We start from the raw sequence: 20,512 nt of genomic DNA, 5'->3' as shown, positions 1-20,512 counted from the left end.
TTCTTCTTCTTCTTCTTCTTCTTCTTCTTCTTCTTCTTCTTCTTCTTCTTCTTCTTCTTCTTCTTCTTCTTCTTCTTCTTCTTCTTCTTCTTCTTCTTCTTCTTCTTCTTCTTCTTCTTCTTCTTCTTCTTCTTCTTCTTCTTCTTCTTCTTCTTCTTCTTCTTCTTCTTCTTCTTCTTCTTCTTCTTCTTCTTCTTCTTCTTCTTCTTCTTCTTCTTCTTCTTCTTCTTCTTCTTCTTCTTCTTCTTCTTCTTCTTCTTCTTCTTCTTCTTCTTTCTTCTTCTTCTTCTTCTTCTTCTTCTTCTTCTTCTTCTTCTTCTTCTTCTTCTTCTTCTTCTTCTTCTTCTTCTTCTTCTTCTTCTTCTTCTTCTTCTTCTTCTTCTTCTTCTTCTTCTTCTTCTTCTTCTTCTTCTTCTTCTTCTTCTTCTTCTTCTTCTTCTTCTTCTTCTTCTTCTTCTTCTTCTTCTTCTTCTTCTTCTTCTTCTTCTTCTTCTTCTTCTTCTTCTTCTTCTTCTTCTTCTTCTTCTTCTTCTTCTTCTTCTTCTTCTTCTTCTTCTTCTTCTTCTTCTTCTTCTTCTTCTTCTTCTTCTTCTTCTTCTTCTTCTTCTTCTTCTTCTTCTTCTTCTTCTTCTTCTTCTTCTTCTTCTTCTTCTTCTTCTTCTTCTTCTTCTTCTTCTTCTTCTTCTTCTTCTTCTTCTTCTTCTTCCTTGTTGACGTTTCAACCTGTCCGTGCTTGACCTTTCCTTCCATTGATCCAGCATTGTGCGGACCGAGATAGATTGGGAGGTATTTCCCAAACTAATTGACCTGTCATAGTCGGCACACACCAACGGTAAATGCTCGGTCGCCTTACATAGGATCTTATTAAGATAAGATTGGTGCATTGCCCATTCAGGAAGCTACAAGACCTCCAGTTAAATGGCAAATTAGATAGTGGACACTGAAACTCGTGGTTAACTGATTGGCGTTCGTGGTTCTAAAGCAACCCACTGTACCACAAAGTTAATTGTGAGGGTCCAGCTCTTTCGAGGAGAAATGAGGATTAACCCCCTCATCATATATATATATATATATATATATATATATATATATATATATATATATATATATATATATATATATATATATATATATATATATATATATATATATATACCTGGTGTTGGCTCAATGGTTAGGGTGGTGGCTTGGAATCCTCTGATCCTGAGTTCAAACCCCACTCCACTGTTGAATTCATACCAGGTGGGGTTGACTCTGCCTGTCATCCCTCCGAGGTCGGCAAAATGAGTGCCAGCATGATTGTATACTGTGTCGGAGTGGCGACCCGTCCAGGATTGTGTCCAATAGCCAAGGAGACTGCTTAGGCAGCACCAACGCTCTGCATGGAGTATGGTCCTGATGGATGGATGGATGGATGGATATATATATATATATATATATATATATATATATATATATATATATATATATATATATATATATATATATATATATATATATATATATATACTGAAACGCAAAAGAAACTTACCACTTGTTTGAAATGTAATAAAATTGTAACAGTTCAAAATAAAACAAACCAACAATTGCTAATTGAAACATTGGCATTTTATTGATGACATGTCAAGTTTTTGACCAAGATACACCATCTCATAAGTTTGTTCTACAGTACAGAACAGCACAGGGTGAAATGTCAGTTCCCTTTCAATAGCGTGTGTGGCCACCATTGTTTTGGATACAGGGAGTGCATCGTCGGTGCATACTGCCTTCCAGTCTTTGGATGGATTGCTGCTGGATTCTGTCCCACTCAGTCCTCAATGTCTGAAGCCATCTGACTTAGGACCATCTGCCTGTCCTGCCTTGCAGTGGTGACTCTTGGCCTCCCTGATCGAGGTCTGTCATCTGCAGAGTTGTGGAGGGTGTCTCTGTCCACCAGGGCCGATATCGTCTGGTGTGAACAGCCAAGGCGAAGTGCCACCTCACGGTAGCTCAATCCGCCTTGCAGTATGCCCAAGGCACACTGCCGTTGATCCCTTGATAATCGTGGCATGTTGATTGAAATGCCCATTTTGCACTGGCCTTTTTAAAGCCAATATCAAGACATCACGTGCAGCTCATTAATATCATCCCGTACCCATTGGCTAATCACTGACAGTCAAAACGGCTGTTCAACAGCTGTGCTATGAAGTGACCATTGAAGGTTCAAGTGACCATCCGTGACCATTTTGTCTGACAATGAGGACACTATTGTCCACAAATAAGTTCTCACGTTTACTACACGCAGTGTTATTGTTGATATTTAAAGGTTTAAAAGGTGGTAAGTTTCTTTTGCGTTTCAGTATATATATGTTGTTGTTCGTCTTTCGGCTGCTCCCGTTAGGGGTCGCCACAGCGGATCATCCGTTATGATCTGCATACTGATTTGGCATAGGTTTTACGTTGGATGCCCTTCCTGACGCAACCCTGGTCACCTCTTACGACACAGGGATAAGGATTGGGTTTCGCCATGATTCCGGGCTGCCCTACACCCTCTCATAGTGCGGCCCAGCGCAGAGGTAACGTCCTCAAGCGATCCTCCAACCCAAGCCTCCGAGTAGCTGGATTACAGGCGCACGCCACTACGCCCGGTTATATATACATATACATACATACATACATACATAAAAAACAATAAACAGACCAAGGGTCTCTGAACAACTCCAGAATATTCAAGAGGCCTCTTGTTTCTCTGCAATATTATTTTGAATCCTTAATCTTGTTACTTCATATCATACTGCATTGATTAAGCCTAAATTGATCCCTCCCTCCATCTCCTTTGGAACAGACAGAGAGCACCTTTCCAAAAACGCTGGGGTTGAAGCGTGCACACAAGCGGTCTGGCTCGGACGTCGTTCCCGGGTCATCTCCAGGAACCTCGCCGGCCAGCTCCCCAGCCACCCCGACGGCATATGCACCCGGTCCCGCTTACAACCGTCAGGCCGATGATGAGTGTATCATCCATGTGAGCTTGGATTTTTTCACCGGCAACCTGTACAAAAGCTTGCTGGTGAGCGAGGCTGTGCATTCACCTTCTCATCATCACAGTGATAAATTACGGCAACATACATTGGATTGATGGTGTGGTTTGCTTTATTTTGATACCCATAAAAGGTTGTAAAGCTTTCACTCGTAAAATGCAACAGTTCCTGACTTGTTACTAATATAGAACCTTAAAATAACGTGTTTATGAGGGCCAAGCATCATTGACAAATGAGGGCCCTGTATCATTAAAGGAGATGACAGTGCACATTTGTTTAAGCAACAAGACAACAGCTGCAGGGTTTAGGTTTTAACAAGTTATTCCAGGATGTGAGGGGACTGTGTGATCCAACAACGGTCACTGTGAGGGGCACGACAATGGTCACTCTCATAATGGGTTTGAATCCACAAGAGTTTTGTGCTAATACATTCCCAATCCTGACCCTCCCAATAAGACAAAGAAAAGTTATGCCCCCCACATCCCAACTGCCATTTTCTCTGCCAATCTTTCCTAGCTCAAGAGTCAAGATAAAACAGAAGTGGTAGTGAAGAGGGCATTGTCCAAGCACAACATGGATGCAGAGAAACCTGATAACTTCTTGTTGGTCCAGATCATCGGGGAGGGAAAAGGTGAGGGGCTCCATTGACAATTTTAATGCCAACGTTATAACTTGTGCTTTTCAAACACATTCCCTTTCTTTCTCCAAGGTGATTGTTTTGCTTCCTTTCTGGGCCTATAAATCTGTAACTTTTTAATCGATGACAACTTCAGGCCCAAATACGAGGATCAAAGTTATCGTTTTACTTGTGTTTTCCTATGTTTTAAAAACTCAAAGCTGTACAATAAAACCTTTAGGCCAAAATTGGGAATGGCAAGGAAGGTCAAGCCATTTGCATCTGTGTTACTGTTCAAATTATTAAAATGATTTTATTGAATTAAAAAGAAAATAGAATTAACTGAAGAAATTCGATTAAATTAAACTAATAAAATAATTAATAGAAATCTATTAAGAATCATCCCATCGATGTTGCTACCGTATATTGCTTTTGTTTTATTCAACCTGGAAGGGATTGCAGTGGAATGGAGTGGCATAATCACCGATAGTCTTTGCAGCATTTTTCTTTCCTTTTGGTTTGGAGGAATTTTGGTTTCATAGATCGCATTTTAATGCCCATCCAAAGTTGCACTGTCTCTAAAATTCAACCACAGTGTGTATGTTAAAAATTATTGAAGATATCATAAGAGCCATTTGAGTTTTTATTGACCATCCAATAGCTACATGGTAGTTCTCTTGAGAATAGAATCACACTCCTTACTCCTTAGTACTGTTGCCTTCAACGTGGCTCTCAACCCGCAATATCCGACACACTGGTCTATTGTCCTCGACATTAATCCACCATTGGACCCAAACTCACTTGCTATTCTCAACTGATGCAACCAGTAAAAGCAAGGACGTGCAACAATCACATGACTCTTGGCTTTGGCAAAAGATTATTTTGAAGATTGAAGAAATTGTTTTTCAATCTTTTCTTTTTTGTCACATTATCATTCTCTTTTGCTTCTTCTTCTTTTCCAACTCTGCGTTGCATGCAGAGTTTGAAATCCCAAAGGGTGCCTACGTTTACTATGCCATGGTGTCCTCAGCCGCGTACGACTTTGTCCTTCGCAGACACAGCTCCTCTACAACCAAGCCATCTTGGACCTTTGATAAGGGCCATGATTATCAAAGCGCCACATTCCCGCGGGCGCGCTCCCCTAGCCGCCTAGTGGAGCGCCTCACCAAGCTGACGATGTGATGTCCATGCATTGGCAAGGCCTTTGACTTGTAGATGACCAATGGGCATGTTTGGGTTTGTGAGCCAAAAAGAGAGCGGTTGGATTTTTACCTGGAACCTCAAGTTTTTTTTATTTTTTAAACTCTGAGGCACAAATATTTGGCTCCAGACCCAGACTCATCGACTTGTAGTGAACAGTGACCAAATGTCTCATGGAGTTCTTACACAAAGGCACTTTGCTGTGATTGTGAAACGTTTTGACACTTGATCGTCGTTGATTCTCTGGAGCAAAAAAAAAGCTTATATTTTTTTTACACTTCTGTTTCTTTTGCATTTTGCTGATCTTGCAGTACCTTTTGGGCACATTTTCAATGTCCGTGGAGTAATGCTGCTCCAACAAAAGACTGGTTAGCCTTTTGTTTTAAATTGGTGAACCTGCAAGAACGGTGAATCCCATTGTGCTGCGGTACAATCAGCCAGTTACTTTGATTTGCTGTCACACCTTCTTTTGTGGCACTCTCGTACTCATTCAAAATGGTTTTAAATAACTTTTGGCAGAAGTACCAGGTTTCGAACTTTGAAATGAATTTGTCACAAATTTTGGAAAATGTAAGATTTACACTTGTATTGTTATTTATTTTAATTTTTTTTTCGTCATTTTGGTTTTTATCTGATTAATCCAAATTAATGCCTTAGTTGTTTGAATTTTTGTCCACCCATTGTCGCACCACATGACATCACAATGGCTCAACAACAATGCCATGATAAGAAATTTTTGCCTGTTGTGTTTTTACTTTCGTCCCCGAAGGTGAACAGAGGTTTTCACCCCTGTCTGCCTGCCTGTCTCTCTGTGAGGATGATGTCTCAAAAAGTTATGTACGGATTCAGACAAATGTTGGGTGTGCGCCAAGGACTAATTGATTCGATTTTAGTGAACATCCAGATCCGGATGCTACACTTTTTTAAAACTGATTCTTTACCATTGAGAGATGGGGCCAAAAACGATATATTGTACGATATTTTGATATATCCAACATTTGTGTATGGGTTATGACAAAACTCGGTGGATGAGTTGGGTTGGTGAGAACTAGCTGATTAGATTTTGGTTCAGGTCCGGGAGCAGACCTGGCCTATCAGTGGGATACAAAAGGTAAACTGTTCAGCCCGGCGGAAGTATGCGCTTAACCGAGTACCGTTCTAGGTACCTCCGCCCACCAAGGGTGGACAGAGGTTATGTTTTCACCCCTGTCTGCCTGCCTGTCTGTTTGTGATGCGGATATTTCAAAAAGCTGTGGACGGATTCAGATGAAATTTGGTGGGCAGGTTGGGTGTGACAATGATGAATTAATTAGATTTTAGTGAAGATCTTGATATGGATACGGCCACTGGAATTTTTAAAGTGATTCTTCACCATTGAGAAATCAGGCCAAAAACAATATGTAGCACAATATCTCAAGAAGTTTTGGACGGATTCGGACAAAACTTTGTGGGCAGGTTGAGTGTGTGAAAAGGACGAATTGATTCCATTTTGGTGAAGATCCAAATCCGGATTCAAGAATTTTAAAAGTGATTTTTCAGCATTGAGTAATGGGGCTAAAACAGATATAAAGCACAATATCTCAAAAAGTTATGGATGGATTTGGACGAAACTTGGTGGATGAGTTGCGTAGGTGACGAGAACAAGCCGATTTGATTATGTTTAAGGTCCGAATCCAGATCGCTCCTATCAGTGGGATACAAAAGGTAAACTGTTCAGGCCTGGCGGAGGTATGCGCTCTACCGAGGGCCATTCTAGTTTTTACGTAGTTTTGCGTCTCGTTGAGCCACGATGATGTCATAAGGACATATTTGGAGACCGACTTTAATACGAATATTTTGAGACAAATTTTGATGAGATGAGAACAAAGATGAAAACAACATATTTATTGTTAATAATTTTTTGGATACTCTTTCGTTTCTGCAACTACTTTGTGAAAATTCATCTCAGAGCATTCGTTTTCAGGAGAATTTGCTGTATTTGTCATCTGTCTGATTATTTTTTTTCTTCTTAGTGTTTCTTTTTTTTAGTTTCCATGGTTGACATATTGGTTATGTTGGCCATTTTAAAAAATGAACAAAAAACGCGCGTCTATCACAATTAGGTTGATGGGCACAATACGTGTCTGCATGCATGTTTGCTCATGTGTTGCGTACTTTTCGTGTTTCTGTGTAATTTGAATGTTCGTAGTTGGTTTGTAGTATCTTCCCTAGTGTGCTCAAAAGCAGTGAGCCTTATTACATGGAGATGATGATGGGGAAGGACTTTTCAAAGATTTGCCCTAGGTTGGACCGGTGTTGCAAATTTGTGCCTGCAGGATAAGGAACATGTGACCAATAATTATTCCAAAAATGCTGAGATGGCCGGTGCATCCGAGTTGGCATTTCATGTCCATTTTGTGCCAAGTTGTAAATTTTTTAGATGGACATGATTGGTCGCAAGCTGATACACAGAGCCTTTGGTTTAGCCGTGTGTACTTGTGCCACAGGAAGCGTCTCACGACCCAACTTAACTGTGAAACGTGGTGCAAAACATCATTTTCTTCTCTATCCAATAATCTAGGTGATGACATTACCAGGAAAGAGCCTGTAGATGGCAGGGGAAGTGATCGTCGTGGAGATGGTTAATACAAAGAGAGAAAGTAAGAAGGTGCAGGAAGCGAGGAGGCTTTGAGTCCCCATGAGTGCCACTTTCAGAGGTAGTTATGAAGGTGTCTATCACTCAGGCCAAACTTTAAAAAATTTGTATTCCTCACTAACAAGTGAGCTATTGTCCCTTTTTTTTTTTAATTAGCCTTTTTCGTATTAAGTTTTTTTTTTTTTTAACATGTGAAGGAAGCACCTGAATTGTGCAACAATTGCGTTTCTAGGATACAAGATTCTCAATTCCTTTGATCTACTCGATCTTATTTCCTTCACATTTCTCACTCATTACCTTCACCCACCGAAGGTGTACGGAGGTTATGTTTTCCTCTGTGTCTGCCTGTTTTGTTTGTTTCTTTGTTTGTGTGCAGTATATCTCAAAACGTTGTCGACGGATTCGGATGAAATTTTGTGTGCAGGTTGGATGTGTGACAAAGATGAATTGATTAGATTTTGGTGAAGATCCGAATGCAATAATTTTTTTAAGTGATTCTTCACCATTGAGAAGCCTGGGGTTGGCTTAACGGTCAAGGTGGCTGACTTAAGATTCTCGGGTCTTGAGTCAAAGCCTCTATCTGGCCTTTGAATTAACACCAGATCGGTCAAATCAACCCGTCATCCTTCCGAGGTTGGCAAAATGAGTACCAGCTCGCTGGTAACAGGGTATTGCATCAGAGGCACAACCAGAAAATGATGCAGTCAAGCAGCCACAAGCTGCATACGAATAAATAAAACCATTGAGAAGTAGGGTGAAAAACGATATATATTGCATGATATCTCAAAACGTTATAGACAGGTTTGGAGGAAATTTGGTGGATGAGTTGGTTAGGTGACAAGAACAAAGCCTGGTGTTGGCTTGGTGGTCAGGTTGGCTGGCTTGGGATATTAGTGTCCTGAGTTTGAGCTCCTGTAAGCCATGGAAATAACACCAGGTGGGGTTGACTCAGCCTGCCATCTTTCCAAGGTCGGCGAAATGAGTACCAGTGTATTAGTAATAGATGCATTGCACCAGTCAGGTCAGCAGATCTAGATCCGGCCTTTCAATGGGATACAAAACGTAAACTTCAGTCTGGTGGGGGTATGCTCTCTACCAAGTGCCCTTGCTGTTTATCCTGTGTTTCTATGTAATTACACTTCACCTGTAGGGTGCCAAAAATATATTAGTTTTTTTTATTAGGGTAGTTCCAAACTTCTTGTCATAAAGGTAGAGGTATTCCTTATTTATACATTGCTGATGTATTTTCTATTTGCTGACTTTTAAGTGATCTTACTACTTGGAAATTTCAACTTGAGGCCAAATGTCACAATTTTGGGCCACGAGTTATGGGGGCGGGGGAGGGTCGTGATGGAGAATGGGGGTGGGGGGGGACACTACAAATGCCATTGTATTGTGGTGCTTCTCACTTTGTCAGCTCTCTGTGCCTTTTAAAGTGTTTAAATCATCAGGATAAAGCTAATTGGGCTATTGATGAGAGCGGTTTACTGTATCCGTTTTTCTCATTATTTTGTCTGCGATCACAAAGCATGGGACTGAATTTTAGAATGAAACCTAAGTTTTGTAATATCTTGGAAAGCTGAGCAGTTAGCAGGTAAAACAGGTGCAGATCACTAAAGTTGGGTACTGTGCAGACTCCAGATGTCACCAGCCATGTGAGCGCATCCTCGCGGTGTCGCGACTCACCCATGATCCCAGTACCTTTACTACTGTGCCAGAAATGGTGTATATCAACTGGCAGGCAGCTCCACCTATTACCACTAATTTGAAACCACGTGCAGGATGACAGTTTTGTCTGACACGTGGTTTCAGATTCAGGAAGCTGTTTTTGTGGATGTGCAAAAGATGCCATTATTAGTTATTCATATGTTAAATAGTATTTTGAATATGTCCGGGAACCGTATACGTATTATTTATTGTTGATATTCTTATCCTTGCATTGATTGTGTTTTGATATAGCTTTAGTTCAATTGATGTAAAGCCTTCAGTCCACCAGTAGACTTGTCGAGTGCACATGCATTAACCGTAAGGACGAGAAATGGCTCATTTTTACACCAATGCAATAAATACTTGTTTTGGGCATTAATATATTGCTTCGATATGATGTCCTTTGTGTGTAATGAAGCTAATCCTGGGAGTATGCACTGACAGCTGATTTTGAGCAGGTTTGTTCGTCTTGCCAATAATCAGCAATGACAGAAGGGTGCCGTGCGCTTGCTTTGCTTGTCCGCTTTTAAATGCCGCACCGATTCCGGAATTGGATTTCTAATTTAATTTTGCCTGGCGATGAAATTGCTTGCCATAGAGCTTGCAACCACAATTAAAATGTAAACAAGATGATTGGACGAACGCCGGCGCGACACAATGGCACGCACTTGGTTTTCTGGCACTCGACTCGATCACGGCGATTGTGGGATACAAAACCACTCGGAAGAGATGCTTAAAAACGAGGACGAATATGAGACGGTGAGTGAATTGAACTGAAGAGCTTGAAACGATACGTTTGACAGGTTTAGGGGAAAGTTGTGCTGTGTTGCGGCTCCATGATCTATCGTTCATCGACTGATGGTGAAACGATTCAGGAACTGCGAGAGGCATTTTGACATCTTCACGATGTGTAGACGAATAGGTGGTGGCTTGATGCTGATTATCCCACTCGGCTGTTGAATTAATACCAGGTGGGGTTGACTCTGCCTGTCATCCTTCCGAGGTCAGCAAAAATGAGTGCCAGCTTGCTGGTATCCTGTGTCGGAGTGGCGAGCCGTCCAGGGTTGTGCCCACCAGCCAAGGAGACTGCCTAAGCAGCACCAACGCTCTGCATCGAGTATGGTCTGCAATGGATGGATGCTGATTATGTTTATTTTTTTACTTGTGGGATATGGATGGTGACCCTTTTGTTTGAGACAGTTTTGGTGTCTGCCCCAAGTTTTTCTGAGAGCATTATAAAAGGAAACCACAAAGTGTGGACTCGTGCCTCCTGTAGGCCAGACAAGGCAGGTAATTTTGTTTTTGATTTTTGAATCATTTGTCAGTCTGATAGGATGGTGCAGAGGTAGTGCACTTACTTTTGCGTGGTTTCGTCTGGGTTCGATTCCCGACACATAACTGTCACATTGGTGCTTTTGTAGGCAGGGAATTTCATTACGGGTTATTACTTGTTGGATGCTAAACATCCCACCATGCATTTCCTCAAGATTAGGTGAGTTATCACCAGCACCCTGAACAAATTACAAACACCTGCTCTGACTTATTGTGGTGGTTCTTGGGACTTGCTACAACTACTGTCCCCCCACAATCATCATGTCAATATAGTAGGTTGTGTTAGCCTACCTTCGGTTAAAAAAGGCACAACATGATGATGATCATCAGTTTTGAAAGCTGCATAATTTTTTTCTTTTATTTTAATTCCAAGTAGAACTAGGACGGCACTCAGTAGAGCGCATACCTCCACCAGGTTGAACAATTTACGTTTTATTTCCCACTTAGGCCAGATCCCAAACCGGATCTTCACCAAAATATAATTGATTCATCCTTGTCACACATACAACCTATCCACCTTGTTTCAAAGAATGTGGTTATTTCTGCTTCTCCATGTAGTTTCTGTAGCAATAAACACTGTCCTGGAATAGGTGATGTAAACACCAAAGGAGCTTTCCCTGAATCACAGAACTTTGTGGAATATAAACTGCCTCAGGTAGAAATAACCTCTCGGTTTGTTTGCTCCAACTAAGCGTAATGCCAAAAACTTTCCTCACCTTGTTTCCCACGTCAGTGAACCTCCCTTTCAGAAACTCCTGGTTGGGAAAATCCATAGTTTGTCTTCTCCACCGACACCTTCCGTCACTTGTCTTTTTATCAAGTCTCATAAATAACCTCACTGACTCGCATTCTCAAGTCACATTTCCAGTTTCACCTGGAGTTTCTTAGACTTGTTTCCAAGTGTACTATAAGGAGCCATCGATATACTATGTATGCAAAAACAGAATACTCTCTCTTTCCCACATATGGCCCTCTTCCTCCCATTTTCTTCTCTCTATCCATCCATCCATACATCCATTGGGACCATACTTTGTGCAGAGCGTTGGTGCTGCTTAAGCAGTCTCCTTCGCTATTGGGCACAATCCTGGAGGGGTCGCCACTCCGACACTGTATACCAGCATGCTGGCACTCATTTTGCCGACCTCGGAAGGATGACAGGCAGTCAACCCCACCTGGTATTAATTCAATAGACGAATGAGATTTGAACTCAGGATCCTTGGATCCCAAGCCCATCACCCTAACCATTTAGGCAACACTATCCAACCCCCTTATCCTCCCTTTAACTTCATGACCACTTTCTCAAATTTATTTCTCAGTTTATTCTCTCTCTCTGATATTATGTTGTATTTATATGACTCGTAAATACAATCAACCCTCTGGGAATGTGAGCAAGAAGCTCAGTTGTACAACAAAATAATTTTTGTGAGATCCGGTTATATTTTCTAGTGAGAAGTTCTTGAAGGATGTACACATCTCCTTTTAGTAATATTAACACCCTCTCCTTCGGGAAGCTAAAAATGGGTGTCCATACCCACTCCATTCAGCAGGGTCCGGTGGTGAAACCGGTCGTCTCCCCATTCTCGCCGGGGGGAGGGGATGGTGGGGGGGGGGATTATTTTGTGCCCATGACCTGACATTGGGTACCCCCAAGAACATATGCAAAATTTGTTGGAGATTAGCCCAGGCATTTTTAATTCGATAATAATTATCACACGTTTCGTACTGTGATCAAGCTTTGGTTATTCCAATGATGTTCATGCTTTATAAAGCTCACCTGGAACATAGTTCCGGGGAGGAGTTTATGGGATCGCACATAGTCCGTCCATCCACAAACACTTCCAACTTCTTCTCTGAAACTACACACACGATTTCGATGAAACTTCACCACAGCCTTAATCACCCAGTATGCGCCAAAGTTTGGTCACGGCATTAAAAAACAGTCGGGCCCCAAGGGGGCTAATTTGGGTGTTGTCCCCCAAAATAGGTATTTGCTTTCTTCTCCAAAACCACACACACAATTTCGATGAAACTTGGCCACAACCTTCATCACCCGTGATGTCCCAAAGATTATTCACGCCATGAAAAAAAAATCCACAGGTGTTGACTTTCTTCTCCGTTACACATTTTGTGGGTCATCCATGCCTACCAGTGGTTCCCTGGTTATCTTATCCGGCAGCTACCAAATTCCCCCTATTTTTCTTTATATGTATCGTCGAGGCCCGTGGAAGAGCTAGCACACTGAATGGATCAGTATGTAACAGACAAAAGCAGGACGCAAAACATGCATGCATGGAGAAGGAAGCTCCAAGGAAGAAAAACTGGAAAATTAGGAGGGATTTGGGTGGGGTTAACGATGGAAGAAAAGACCATGGTTTTGGATTGGGGATGATCTGAGATGGTGGTGAACAGCTGTCTTGAACACCTGAAGGGAAGAATGAAATTGAAGAGGATGTGGAATGTGATTCCACAGGTGTGAAAAAACGAGGAACAAACGAGTGGAAAGTGATCCTGGATTTTGGTAGTTTCACCAGAAGAGGGTTGGATGGGGGATCATGTGAGCCCTGCAGAAATCTGGGAGTGGGGAGAAAGGGGGGGGGGTGTTGTGATTGTGATTTTTTTTTCAAGGCCTGAGGAGAGGGAAGAGGCTGAAATGTGCCGATCTGAAGGATGAGGGATGTCATGGCATGGTGGAGTCATCAGGAAATAGATAGAGAATTTTCCAACGTCAGAGATCATTGATTAAGATCAGGAATGGGACTGGGCCCAGAACACTGCCTTGGGGCACTCCAGCCTTGACAGGGAGATGAGATGAAACGTGCAGTGTGGATTGTGTGTTGTGGTTGTGCCAGACCTAACGCTTTGAATTTATATCAAAAAGTTCAATCTTTGTCTCGTCTGAACACAAAACGTTTCTCCACATGCCTGCAGTATCATCAAGATGCTTTTTCGCAAACTCCATACGAGCCTTTAGATGACTTTTTTTTTCAGTAATGGCTTCTTTCTTGTCAACTGTCCATAGCGGTCAGCTTTGTGAAGGGAATGGGATATTGTTGATTGATGAACAATGACCCTAATATCGGACATAGAACCTTGCAGATCTTTCAGTCATTGTTGGATTTACAGTGAAATCCCGAACCAGTTTTCTGCTGAGTTGGGATGGGTGACTTGATATGGGTAGAGTCTGTGTGGTATGATACATCTTCCACTTCTTTATGATGGATTTCACCGTACTCAAATGGATAATGGGTGACTTTAAAATCGTCTTATAATCCCCTCCTGAACAGTGCTTCTCCACCACTTAATGTATGACTTCTTTGGAAAGCTCCTTTGTTTTCATGTTTGCCTTGTTGGTTGACCAAGTGAGTTACACCTCAAAACTCCTTAGATAAGTGGTGAGCTTGAGTTTTTAAATTAAACCACTGATTACATACAGGAGAAACCAATTACACTTATGGTATAACCTTTCAAACAAATAATTTGTTCCTAAAGTGATTTTGGGTTAATTATGGAAAGGGTTTGAATACTTATGCAACTGAGAATCATCTGATTTTCTCTGTTAATCAAACTTATTCACATTTTATCTGTATTTTTTTTTAGCTTTATCACTTTGGAGTAGTTTGTGAAGACTATATGTTGTTCAATTTGAAAGCATCATGAAATAAGCTCAGGTAGCATCAAAATGTGAAAACTTTGGAGGGGGAGGGTGAATGTTTTTGCAGGCCACTGTATACTGTCCATACATACAGTACCTTCAGAAAGTATTCACACACCTTGACTTTTTCACATGTTGTTGTGTTGCAGCCTAATTTTAAAATGGATTAAATTTTTATTTTTTTGTCACCGATCTACACAAAATACCCCATAACGATAAAGTGAAAACGTGTTTTTAGAAAATATTACAAATTAATAGAAAATGAAAATCTGAAATGTCTTGCGTCAATAAGTGTTCAACCCCTTTGCTATGACGTTCCAAATTGAGCTCAGATGCATCCAATCAGATGCTCAGATGCATCAGATGCATCTCTACAACTTGATTGGAGTCCACCTGTGGCCAATTCAATCGATTGGAAATGATTTATAAAGAAACATACCTTTCTATTCAAGATCCCACAGTTGACAGTGCTTGTCAGAGAAGAGACTCCATCATGAAGTCCAAGGAACTGTCCATAGAATTCTGAGATAGAATTGTGAGGAAGCATGGGTCTGGGGAAGGGTATAAAACAATTTATAGAGTGTTGAAAGTTCCCAAGAGCACAGTGACCTCCATCATTAGGAAATGGAAAGAATATGGAACGACTCAAACTTTTCCTAGAGCTGGCCGACTGACCAAACTGAGCAATTGGGCAAGAAGGATCTTGGCCAAGGAGGTGAACAAGAACCCAATGACCACTCTGACAGAACTACAGAGTTCCCCTGGCTGAGATGGGAGAACCTGCCGGAAGGACAACAGTCTTTGCAGCACTTCACAAATTTAGGTTTTATGGGAGAGTGACCAGACGGAAGCCACTCTTAAGAAAAAGGTAGATGACAGCACACCTGGAGTTTGCAAAATGGCACGTGAAAGACTGAGAACATGAGGCAAAAGATTCTGTGGTCTGATGAGATGAAAATTGAACTCCTTGGCCTGAATGCAAAGTGCTTCATCTGGCAGAAACCAGGCACAGCTCATCACACATCTCACACCATCTCTACCATGAAACATGGTGGTGGCAGCATCATGCTATGGGGATGCTTTTCAGTGGCAGGGGCTGGGAGACTTGTAAGGATAGAGGGAACAATGAGTGGAGCCAAATACAGGCAAATCCTTGAGGCGAACCTGCTTCAGTGTGCAAAAGACCTTAGACTGCGGTGAAGATTTACGTTCCAACAGGACAATGACCCCAAGCATACAGCCAAAGAAACACTGGAATGGCTTCAGAATAGGAAGGCGAAAGTCCTTGAGTGGCCCAGTCAAAGCCCAGTCTTGAATCCCATTGAGAATCTGTGGAAAGACTTGAAAATTGCTGTTCACTGACGCTCCCCATCCAACTTGACGGAGCTTGAGCAAATCTGCACAGAAGAATCCCCAAATTCAGGTGTGCAAAGCCGATACAGACATACCCAAGAAGATTCGAAGGTGTAATATCTGCCAAAGGCGCTTCTACAAAGTATTGTTATTCTTGTATTGATTGTGTTTTGATATAGCTTTAGTTGACTCAGAGTTTGACTCAGAGGTTCACTCAGAGGGCTGAATACTTATGGAAGTTCGATATTTCCGTATTTCATTTTCAAAAAAATTCTAAAAACACGTTTTCACTTTGTCGTTATGGGGTATTTTGTGTAGATTAGTGACAAAAAAAAAAAATCAAAACTTTTAAATTCAGGCTGTAACACAACAAAATGTCAAAAAGTCAAGGGGTGTGAATACTCTGAAGGCACTGTACATGCATACACGCACAGAAAATGGTCTTATTTTAGTATAATGATGATGATGCATTATATTATTGGTGGTGGTCGTATGGCAGCTTAGCTGCCGGGGTAGCTATCATTTATTGAAGCGTGACTGTGTCGCTGATGCAGTGCTCCTCTACCAGTACACACACTGGAACTGGTACTCATTTCGCCGACCTCGGAAGGATGACAGGCTGAGTCAACCCCCCTGGTGTATTAATTCAGCGGCCGCCGGGGATTGAACTCAGGACCCTAGGATCCCAAGCCGCCACCCTAACCACTAAGCCAACACCAGGCTTGCATTCTATTATTGCATCTGAGTACCTGTGAATACAGGATTCCTCAGAGCTGGGACGTTTCATCCTAAGGGATGGTCCAAATGGTCTTATGGTGCTGCGTTCAGTATTACTCCACTTTACTGTTCCATAATGTCACCCAAATGGGCCAAAATCGACGGCAAACCCACATGGAAAGCAGATGGCTGAAACACGTTTTCTTACCTTTTAAAGGATTTATTTGAAAAAAAATAAAATCTTACCAGGGAAAAGGGTCGACAAGATGCTATAATAAATGGAACAGACCAAGCGAGTCAAAAGACACAACAAAGTAAATGGGGATATGCAAACTTGTATACAAGGAGATATAAAACACAAAACCTATCCCACTGAGCATGACAGATCGCACTGGTACAACAACAAAATAATGCAGAGCAGGATTATGCTTTGTCTACGATGCGCAGGGTGGATGCAGGACTCAATGCAGTCCACTTTAGAAACCAGGAATGAAATGAGAGCCAGTGACGATGGTGTCCAAAGACGAAGTAACACAGCCATGAGCAGTACCGGTGATGAATAGGCATTCAACCAGGCCATGTGGTTCTCTTTGTCCTTTTCCTCAATGAGCACTTCCTCCTCCAAGTGCTTCTTTGCACTCTGAGCATGTGGAGCTCTCCTGTCTGTCTGTCTTCTCCTTTCCCAAGGCAGGGTGATACCAGCTTGGGACTATCCCAAAACTTCTACAAACCCACGAGAATGTCTCCTCACAAATACCTCCTTAGACCACTTGCTCGACCTCCTTCCACACGAGCTGCTCTTGGTTCTCTCCTGCCGTGGACTCGAGTTCTCTTCTTCCTTCTGGCGGAGTTAAATCCTTCCTCTTCTCCAATGGCCTGATTTCTGATCATCAATTTGGATTCAGACCAGGTTACTCTGCCCTGGACTTGCTGCTCATGCTTTCCCAACAATGGATGGACGTCCTCAACACCAGACATGAGATCAGAGCCATATTCCTCGACATATCGCATGCTTTCAATACGGTCTGGCACTCTGCCCTGCTCACCAAACTCTCTTCCTATGGTATCCAAGGATATCTACATTCATGGCTTGCAAACTTCCTCTCTTGTTCACAGCCAACGTGTGACCCTTCATGGAATTCTCTCATCCCATCTTCCTGTCCAGGTTGGAGTTCCTCAAGGCAGTGTTCTTGGCTCTTTTTCTAGTTTTCATAAATGATCTCTTCGACTCTCTTGAAAATCCTCTATCTCTTTGTTGATGACTCCCCCTTCTGCCCTCAGAACTGTCATCCATCAGATCGGCAAGCAGCAGCTTCTTCACTTTCTGCAGATCTGGATAAAATCACCAGCTGGTCCAATACTTAGAACGTGTCTAAATCCTGACAAATCTCATGCTCTTACTATGTCTCTCTGAAAGGACTGTCTGGAACCCCCACCCCCCCTCCCCCACCAACTTTGTAAACAATCCTCCTGAAGTCCTTTCATTCAAGCTTCTGGGTCTCACAATCTGCCATGATCTTTCCTGGGAGAGCCACATTTCCAAGTTGGCCTCCTCTGTCGTGCAAAGTCCTTCCTCGGCCTACCTGAGCTCCTAACCACGTACAAAGCTTTCATCCGCAGCCTGATGGAAGACAACTCTCCCCTCTGGGCTGGTGCACCCACCTCTCATCTTTCTCGGTTTCACACAGTGGATACCAAGGCATTTAGGATCATTGGTATCTCGTGCGATGAGGTTGTCTTTGGGTCTCACTCTTTCGCTGCAGGCAGTTCGGTGGTCTTTCTATCTTCTACCGTCTTCTCTCCAGCCTGGACCCCCCCACCCCCCACCGCTCTGTCTGCAATCTGTCCCTCACCCCCAATATTTCCACAGGGTGCTCAAGGTCTGCCAGCAAACCCCCTTCTGATTACAAAAATAAAGAATCACTGCTCACCTTCACTCTTTCATTCCTCTTTTTTTCCCTGTCTTTGGAACAAACTCCAACTCTCTCTTCAATCCGACTCTTCCCTCCAGGTCTTCAAAACAGTTGTTCATCACCATCTTTTCTTAATCCACCCCAAACCCACCTCCTTCAAATTCTCTGCTTTCCTTCTTGAAAGTCCCTGTGTAGTGTAATAAGGACCTGAAAATCATTGTAGTGTCCATCTTGTTTACCCCATGTTCCCCACCCCATCCCTCTCCCTTCCACAGATTTCCCAACGTCTGTTCCCCACTGTTTTGTGCTTCCCTCTCTCACCCCTCTTGTCTGCTGCTCCCCTTGTTATAAGTTCTGTGTTAGATCTTATACGAGCCTCGACATTGTATATATATTTTAAAGTTCTCTGTGCCGTCCCACCCACGGGGCAGCCACAATCAAAATAAATGTCCATTGCCACTTCTGGCATCACAGCACACAGTGCTGCCATAGCTGGCACACACTGGCCAGAGAGTTCGTCGTCGGCCGAGTTGCACATGTGACGCGTGTGCCTCTGCGATGGGTAGTGCACCTTCCTCTGCCTACAAACAAGAGGTATTTCCGCATACGTAATTAATTTGTCCACCCTGTCTATAAATTACCTACGATGCCTCATCAGCGTCATGACTTAACTCTAACAGATCCCTGTAATATGACAATCTAACCTCCGTGAAACACACTGACCATACTACACTTACCACAGTCTAACTATAGAACTCCCTCCCCCCCCCGCCCACCCATCCTTTCCACATAACAATATTATGTTGTATTACATTTGTGTACTTGAGCTCAACCATTATTCAAAGAATAAGAAAAGCACAACCTTCCTTTAATTTGTACTTTGTACTGCTCCACCAATGCAACAAACAGCTGAACAATCAGTCTCATTGTAGCAAGATCTATGGATTCGTACTCTGTGTGAATTATAAGGTTGTGAAGCCTTTTTTTTTTCTTCTTGGAATAATGTATCTTTTAGCGTTGTCAAAGTTCTCTGAAGTGGAGGCGTTTTTGAACAAGTTGTGGGTTGGATCACCCTAAGGACTAAGTGACATTATTTACAAAATGTTTGAGAGACGTGGTTGTATCGGGAACTATTTGTGGAGGGGTTAAAGGTGATGTGGACGTAAGGTGAACTGAGTAGGTGGATAAGAGCACAAGAATGTCTCCCTCACAAATTCAATTCCACATATGTCTTGATAAAGAAAGAAATGAGGACATCAGCCAGTTCAGGCCAACAGTTGTGTTGAAAGGAAAGATTTTGATTGGGATTCCTACTGCTCTGCTTTAGACAGTTGCTTCAATGGTTCTGTTCAGATGATAGGATTACAGCCTACAGGGATTGCCAGGGTCTAATCCTTCGACCATCTCTTTTCTGGTCTTGCACCCTCTGCTCTTTCTGCGCTTTGTCCATCCCCAGGTTTCTGCGGGACGCATGTGGTCCACCATCAACCAACCGCCTTCCAGTGAAACTCCCAAAATGCAGAATCACTGCACACCTGCACTCATTTGTTCCTCTTCCACCCCCACCTGTGGAACCAACTCCCACATTCTCTTCAATCTCATTCTTCCCTCCAGGTTTTCAAGACAGTTGTTTACCACCATTTCCAATCACCTCCATCCAAAACCATGCTTTTTTCTATCCTCGTTAATTCACCCCTCGATTCTGTATTATTATTTTTTTTAAACCGAACACTCAGTCATAGTGTGGCATCTTTGACAGGAGGAAAGACATGGCAGTGGTTCGGCTAGATTTGGCAATTGCATACTGCTCGTTCTTGCTCTCAAACAATGCGTCATGGAATGTTTTTAGGAACCGGAAAGATTTATAGACTTTTTGATGGCATACTATGGAAATTCTTCATTGTGGTTTTTCAACAAATTTTCATACAACAGGTGAGTCATCACAAGCACTCTGTCCAAATTCCTAATATCTGACCTGAGTACTTCTCGGAAGACAATGGGAAACTGATGCCATCCATTGTAATAAATATATATATATATATATATATATATTTATATTCATATTCATATTTATATATATTTATTTATACATATTTATTTCAATATATATATATATTTATTTCAATATATATATATATATATATATATATATATATATATATATATATATATATATATATATTCTTTGTTTTCTCATCCGACATGCTGTTTCCACAATTCTGTTTGGAGTTGTCATGGAATTGTTGATACATGTTGTGAAGGGATATGCCTGGTGTTGGCTTAATGGTTAGGGTGGTGGGCTTGGGATCCAAGGGTCCTGAGTTCAAATCCCACTCAGCTGCTGAATTCATACCAGGTGGGGTTAACTTG

At 42.1% G+C, this 20,512-nt stretch overlaps 1 protein-coding gene across 11 annotated transcripts in view; it reads left to right on the top strand.

Annotated features, from left to right (window-relative positions):
- Positions 1-20,143, top strand: part of RGL1 (ral guanine nucleotide dissociation stimulator like 1) — a 143,197-nt gene extending 123,054 nt beyond the window's left edge. For 8 of the 11 annotated variants that reach the window (XM_085854002.1, XM_085854004.1, XM_085854011.1 and 5 more), the window contains 3 exons: positions 2,825-3,046; positions 3,534-3,648; positions 4,613-9,554. In XM_085854002.1, the coding sequence (XP_085710128.1) occupies positions 2,825-3,046; positions 3,534-3,648; positions 4,613-4,815 (540 nt within the window). In that variant the 3' untranslated portion in view covers positions 4,816-9,554. Of the gene's footprint in view, positions 1-2,824; positions 3,047-3,533; positions 3,649-4,612; positions 9,555-19,598 lie in introns of those variants that run through there. The other 3 variants (XM_085854009.1, XR_015051065.1, XR_015051064.1) reach the window with 3 other exon arrangements.
- The last annotated feature ends 369 nt before the right edge of the window (positions 20,144-20,512 follow it).

This window comes from Eptatretus burgeri, chromosome 14, assembly GCF_056783735.1.
Source record: "Eptatretus burgeri isolate ZD-2024b chromosome 14, Ebu_testis_v1, whole genome shotgun sequence".
In the NCBI taxonomy this organism is placed as follows: domain Eukaryota; kingdom Metazoa; phylum Chordata; class Myxini; order Myxiniformes; family Myxinidae; genus Eptatretus; species Eptatretus burgeri.
This window is presented reverse-complemented; position numbering and strand designations above follow the sequence as displayed.